Raw genomic sequence first — 7523 nt, forward strand, 5'->3', positions numbered from 1 at the left:
GGACCTGAAGCTCTTAGTACAGTACCTGCATGTGCTTTTTCGGGCACTGTTCACTTTCTAGCCTTGCCTGGAAGTGATTTATTCATGCCCTTAACCCCTTTCCCCAGGACCCCATCCACTTCCATTTCAACCAAACAAGAGGAACAAATATAAGTGAGTTTCTTTTTGGTCAAAAATAGTCAAGCCATCAATAAGCAGATAGGAAACTAACTGCTTATAGGAAGTACCACTTATACATACACATCTCATCTACGGGAGGGGGTCCAATTACCAGGTCATCTTGATGTGATTGGAGTCTAATGTCGGTTTTTATATTTCCACAGAAAAGTTATTGATGCCAATCAAAGAGAAGCCTGGGTTTCTAATGATACCTACTGGGAGCTGCGAAAGGACCCTGGGTTTAGCAAAGTAGACAGTCCTGTTCTTTGGTAAACTGGGAATGTAGAGCTAGCCAACATATCACGCTCTGAATGAATAAATAACTATGCACAATTATGTTTCCTAGAGCTCCGCGTGGTTTCTGGGTCGACTGAAAACCGACCATTTGCTTTTCTATTCATCTTTATAATGGACTTTCAGAAGTGCATTAGACAAGGCCCCTAACCACTTTTGGATCCTTTCTGTTTTGCTGCAACCATATCCCTTAAAAAACATCCACGCCCTCCTTGAAAAGCAGAAAAAAAGGAGCAGAATATAAAATCCAAAGTCTGAAGTGTCTGTGAAGAAAACAAACTGTAACTGGTGCTTAAAGCTGATCCAGAGAGTTAAAAGCAACGTGACGTCTAAACCACGCGTTTGGTCCTTTGTCTGGAAGCACCATCCCGTCCTCAGAGAAGCTCCCGGGCCATGGCAGCTGGTCAGCTCAGACTTCGAGTGTGTCTATTTGATGTGGTGTACTTGTGCTGACCTTGTCAAAAAAGATGTGATACTTCTCAGAACCTGTTCCATCTGTACGCCATTGTTCATGCCTTAAGAAATGCAAAGATGTACAATAAATCATTTTTTAAATGTGTGCTCCTAGGTTTATGTGAAGGACAGCTCTTTTGAATCATGGCATGATTCACTTTCTGGGATCAGAACAATTAGGAGACTAACACATGGATTTTTGCAAAGTAAACGACACATGCTTTACTTTGATCTGTCGGCTACTGTATCATATATCCGAAGGGCAAGAAGGAAAAGGTGTGCTCAGTAGATCTCTGTATTCACATTGCTCGTCAAGTTCCTGTCCTGCCACCCGATAATAAACCCTCTTCGACCTAACCTCACAGTGTGCCCTGTTATTTGGCAATATCTGTATTTGATTTGAACACTTGGCATCAGTGTTAAAACCCTAGAAGGAAATAACAAAAAGCATGTGGAATTTTGTGTGGGCTTAGGAGTTGCTGTAAACATAAACTGTTTCTGAGTGGAGCACAATGTAACCCCCATGTCGGGCTTGTGCCCAGCCCATTGGCACCGAGTGGAAACCTGCTGGGAACAGAAGCAAGAATACTAGGGGCTTAGTTGCATTGTTTCAATGAGTTCTATGCAAAATCATACTTTATATTTTCATCCAGTGATTCTGTGTAATACATAATGACATATTAGGCATCTATCTTGCCTTTGGCAGAGATAGAAAACAAGCTCAAGACTTTATCCATCCCAACAAGAGGGCGGGGGGGGGGGGAGGAGGGAGGGGCAGAAATTCGCTTTGCATACTTCAGGATTTGGGTTTTTTTCCAGTATTCAGAGGCTTTTGTAAGAAACTTGCATCAGTGTTCCTGAGTTTCTGCACGTAGATGACTATATAAATGCCTGTATGTTTAAAAAAAAAATCTCTTTAGAGATTTTCCTAGAGAATTATAAAATTACATATATTTTATTCTTAGAGTCTTACCATCGGATTTTAAGTGTTACTTTAAACTCTGATAACAAGGTTATTGACATTTTACATTTTGTTATGAGGTATTGATTGTAGTGTTCTTTCTCCTCAGCAGAGCATTCTCCATAATCCACTCTCAAACCAGAACTGCCACGGAGAGCAGAAGGAAACACTCTGGAGTCTCCACTAGGTGGAGCCGTGTTTTAGTTCTGAAATCCCTCCTTCCATCTGAGTGCCTGTATCCTGTGTACCCTATGGTTTTAAGTGAAATTTCCTTCTCAAGGGCGCCTGGGTGGCTCAGCTGGTTATGAGCCAGGTCATACTTCGGCTCAGGTCATGATCTCGCGGTCCATGAGTTCGAACCCCGTGTAGGGCTCTATGCTGACAGCTCAGAACCTGGAGCCTGCTTCAGTTTCTATTTCCCTTTCTCTGTCCCTCCCCAACTTGTGCGCATGTGCTCTCTCTCTCTCTCTCTCTCTCAAAAAATAAATAAACCTAAAAAGTGTAATTTCCTTCTCAAGTAAACTCCCTAATCCATCACCAGATGTATGCATCCCACTGAAGCAACACCCTCCCTAGGATTCTCAATGCCTTTCATTCCCATTTTAAATCTATAGGTGGCTTGCGTCGAGATAGTAAAATTGTTCCCTTGTTATTGATTCTTCTGCTACGCATTCATCTTGACGTCTTTTTATCAACATCCCGAGCTACATGCCTTTCATTTTAATTAAAACGTAATTAGAATTCGGTTGTCTTTCCCATAGGAGTCTGTTCACCCACAGTTGGTAAAGCTTTAAATACCATTTAAAGTGGTTCTGGTCTGTACTTACTAGCACTTTCCTGAATAGTCTCAAAATATTTAGCCTAAAAATAAGAAGAGAATTCTGCAAAGCAAATACACTGCAAGTAGAGAAGTAGGAAGATGAGGTGTGACTGTGGATGTATCCGTTCACGCAGCTGCAAGAGGACTCAGGACCCACCAGGGAAGTGACTGCTGTAACCTAGCATTCAGGCTGTAACTGAGAAGAAGAATAACCACCAGAGAGGACCTTCACTAGATAATAAGTTCAGGCTACAAATCAGATAGGTAAATGTTCATCAGAGCTAACCTGAAAAGCACTACAATGTATAATAACACCTTGCATTGAGAATCTCTTTGGAGATTCAGAAATCCTTAAACTCCCAATTCAAGTGATCAATTCAATTTCAGTTAATATTCCTGTAATGCCTCATTCACAAATCTCCCTATTAAATGTTCATGCTGATGTAATGGCCTCACTCCCCCCGCCCCCACTTTTTTTTTTTTTTTTTTTTTTTTTCTTTTTACTAACACCGTGGTTTTAGAATTGTGAGATACATTCAGTCTGGAATTTTCATCTGCATAATTTGGGGCTTTTGAGACTAGTTTAAAATGCAAAAGGAGAGAATAAATATTAGATCATTCCTGATGTAACCTGACTTATTTCTTAGAATTTTATATAAGCCTTTTGTGTTTCAAGGGTACTTTTCTTATTTGTTTTTCCCTAAAACAATCTAAAATAGAGGAAGACTTAATATATCTTTATACCTCCCCTGTGATTTATTCATGAGTTTCTTCATCTTTTTGAGCTGGTCATTAAGGAAAGCAATAATAAGATGATGGTCCTGTGGATGCGGCTAGACTGAACAGATCAATGGCACACGCCAGCACTCAGAGGCCGACTAGAAACTAATTATTTTGCTCCCATATGCTGCCACCCAGGGTGCAAATTTACTCTCAGATTTTGCTGTTGTTGTTTTTTTTTTTTTTTAATTAAGTCATTGTTTTTCATGGGTTACTTAAAAATACCGCATAATTTCCAGGCAGTTGTAAAAATAAAATTCATTTAAGATACCTTTTAATATTACCTATCAATTTATATGTGACATAAAAACTACCAAATCTATTTTCTGAGTAAGAGGTACCAAGGGGTCGTCAATACACAGGATGCCTGGTTGTTGATTTTCCAAACCTTTTGTTCCTCTTCATTATTCTGGTCCCCGTGCCTTTCAGCAGTCCCACTAATCAATCATTAGCTCCTGCTCCAAAGAGCACTTGGAGGGCAGGGGTTAAAGAAGAAACTGATCAACGGTTTGCTTAGTTCTGGTTACAGCTGTGGCTGGAGATGACTTTATAATACTAATCTAATGTAAAAATTTGTTATTACAGAAATTAATTATCCATCTTGTCTAATCTTGTTCCCTATCATCCTAGATAATGAAGTGTTTGTGGGAGTAGAGCTCCTCACACACCAGAGAGTGTAATAAATGTTTGCACTTGGCTCAAGTTGTTATATAATGAATGTGGCACAGTAAATAAGTTTGTGTACAAAATACTAGTTTATTTCTATGGGAGCCATTCTGTTCAGGATATATATAATGTATCTAATTAAACAATTATGAATCTATTTTGTGCTCTAGAAATGTTCTTTTGGGGGGAAGATAGAAAAAATGTAATTGGAGCTAAGATTAAGCTAAGTTTTGTTGGGGGTTGTTTTCAAGACTTCCTAGTCATGTAGAAATGCTGCTTATCAAAACAGGATTAAATCCTATAAGTTTTAACTGAATTTATTTTGTAAAGTTGATACATTTAAATTGTACATTGCATGAATCATTCTGTTAAACCTGACTTTGTTTAGCTTTAATACATAACTGAGAACATACCTTGCATACTCATGTGAGAACATACCTATGTGACTGAATCGTAAGACCTTTCTTGCAGCCTTTGCTATTAGAGAAAATGGTAAATTGTTTAAGGGGTTAGTTTTAATTCCTTCCAAATGAGATCTAAAAAGGAGTTCTTTAAAAATCATTGGGATGAAATAGCACGCCCAAAATTTGAAGCAAACAAAGCCCCATGATTAAGGCAACTTACAGATGATAGTTACCTGTCTGTTACATGCATCTTTCTGTTTCCCAAAACCGCTCTCATTTTTTTTCTTCCTTCTCGTCCTGACATAGTGAGGGACAGGGATACACATGTCTATTCTTTTGCACTGTGTCAACTGAGTATGGGGAAAATATGCAATATGTATGCACAATTGCAGGGTAATATATCAATCCTGAAACCCCTGTATTTAGCCTCTGTGGAACACTATTGAATGTTTGTGGATTAAAAATTGCCCCATAATTACATAGTATTAGTTTCCTTGGCATCTTCAGATTGATAGGGGAAAAAAACCATAAAACAAGAATGTCTTTATTTTCTGCAATTTTTTTCTATTATACTCTCTTTCTAAATATAAACTAGGGCTATTGTGATGAGAGGAATGTTGAGAAAATGAGGCATAATTCTATTAGAGTTCACCTGTTTCTTCTTCCTTTAAGTTCAATAAGATAAGCAACAACTTAATACTGTTAGAGAAGAATGCTAAAACCATTTTTTTAACGTGTTTTTTTTTTTTTTTTTTTTTTTTTTTAGACAGAGAGAGACAGAGCATGAACGGGGGAGGGGCAAAGAGAGAGGGAGTCACAGAATCTGAAACAGGCTCCAGGCTCTGAGCTGTCAGCACAGAGCCTGACACAGGGCTCGAACTCACGGACCGAAGTCGGCCGCTTAACCGACTGAGCCACCCAGGCGCCCCTAAAACCATTTTATTTTAGGCACCAACTTCCCCACACCCTCTAGTTATCCTCATCTAGTTAGTCCTTTGAGAAATGGTGTGGTTGCTGGAAACTTCCTTCAATCATTTCAAGCTTATTGAGGTGTCACTGACATAAACTTTACATACATGAACTAGTAATTTGATACATTTGATGTATATGTACACGTCACACCTTCACCGCGATCATGACAATGAGATCCATCACCATCAAACCTTTGCGCTGCCCCTTGATAATCCCTCTCCTGCTCCTCCTCATCCACCACTCCAAGGAAATCATTGTTCTGCTTCCATTACTTCTTAAAACCCAGATATTTTCTTGTATTTATTGCATCTGAGACTTTTCTAGAAGGCTGTGGTGCACATGGGGAGATGTGTGCCTCCAAACTCCTCCCATGCCACTACCCCAGGATCCAACATCAAACAGTAACACGTTACAAAAGATCTTAAGTTCTAGGTCAGTAGCCCAGTAGAAATTCTAGATTTTAGAGGGAAGACAATTAACTATCTTTCATTTCAAAATAGCAATGTAAGTTACTAAATTCATTTCCATCTTCAGAGAGGGGGCCAAAATAATGGTAACACCAAAGTTGTTGGCAGTACTGTGGGAAGCATTTTCCTCTTGTTTGTAAGGAACAACTCCCTGACAAAGCCATGGGAATCTAGAATGACTGCTCTTGAAATGATGGCATCTTGATAATGATGATGAAGGAAGTAGCCTTTGCTGATTCATTTATTATTTGCCACCTTAGCCCCACTTTTGAGTCGCAAACATTTGAAAGCTCCAGTGTTCAAGAAGGCTGCCTTTCCATCCTTTCTAATGCACACACTCCCCATCTGGAGATAAGGTTGTTAAACTCTGAAAAAGACATGGAAATGAAGTAGCTGAAGTCCAGGGAGCTTCCTGCCATTGACAGCCCTGCAAGTTGAAAGCTTATTCCTGATTTCCTGCCCCTCAAAGCCTGTTGCTCAAAAATAGAAAACTGTTCCAGAGACTATCAAATACAGCATGCTTGACATTAAGTGCTAATGAGGAGTCAAGAATGAATAAAAGAGAAATGGAATCTGAGAAAGAAAATTAGGCTCCCTAAGTGACGCAAGGGTCATGCTCCTTGGGGGTGTGTGGATGGATCCCCGGAGGCCAAGTTATCGCCTTGGATGTTTATTTACACACAGATTTCTGAGCTTCCCTCTGAAGATTCTGAGTCCAAAGAGCTAGAGTATGGACCAAGAATCTGTATTTCACCAACCACCTTTGGCCCCCAGGGAATTCTGAGGCAGATGGGAAAGCTCCATGAGCATGGGCTGGCCTAACCCCCCACTCCCTGGTCCCTGCTCCAATCTCAGGATCTTGTTGTCTCATAGTGACGTTTGGGATACAATAAGAAAATCTAGTTGAAGGAATGAAAACCAACTAGAGCTTGGTGACTTGTGACTCACTCTGTCATGCGTGGCTTTTTGTCACTTTGATGACTTCTGTCCCAAGGCCAGTGCTGTGATATGGAAGTGGGGAGGAGGGAGGACAGAACCCTGAAACCTGAAGGATGAGACTATGTTAAACCAGAGACCATCAAAGGGTATTCTTGAAGCATTCTAGCCAGCCCAGATAACCAGAACTTCACCCTTCAAAGCCATGGCTCAACCTCTCCTACTCACCTTCCATTTCCCTCTTAGACCTGGCTTATGCCTCTAAGGGAAGTTCTAAAATTAGGCTGATGGTATGCTCCTGGCTGGTGGAAGCTGCAAGGAAATTCTGTGGTAAAGCACGCTCCTGATTACCTGACAGATTTTCCTAGCGACGTAGAGCAGCAAATTCTTTCTCCATGTCAGCTTCTTCCCTGAAAATAATATATTTTTAAATGTTTCACTTGAAAAACCTCCACTGTGAAATTACTCTGCTTATAATTGGACGTGTAAAGGCCATAGTCATATTGTTAGTTGGCATACGGTCGTTTTGAGATAGAAAAATTAAATTTTATCTTATATGAGGGATAGACTTTCAAGCAACTTTCTACAAAAGAATAGCTTGTAGTTCAATT

The 7523-nt window shown here is 39.9% G+C and overlaps 1 protein-coding gene across 10 annotated transcripts in view; it reads left to right on the plus strand.

The window, feature by feature from the left end:
- The window catches only part of OSBPL6 (oxysterol binding protein like 6), a 118370-nt gene extending 117107 nt beyond the window's left edge, over positions 1-1263 (plus strand). For all 10 annotated transcript variants that reach the window (XM_030326167.2, XM_030326166.2, XM_030326168.2 and 7 more), the window contains one exon: positions 324-1263. In XM_030326167.2, the coding sequence (XP_030182027.1) occupies positions 324-432 (109 nt within the window). In that variant the 3' untranslated portion in view covers positions 433-1263. The remainder of the gene's footprint in view (positions 1-323) is intronic.
- The last annotated feature ends 6260 nt before the right edge of the window (positions 1264-7523 follow it).

Source organism: Lynx canadensis, chromosome C1 (assembly GCF_007474595.2).
Source record: "Lynx canadensis isolate LIC74 chromosome C1, mLynCan4.pri.v2, whole genome shotgun sequence".
Classification (NCBI taxonomy): domain Eukaryota; kingdom Metazoa; phylum Chordata; class Mammalia; order Carnivora; family Felidae; genus Lynx; species Lynx canadensis.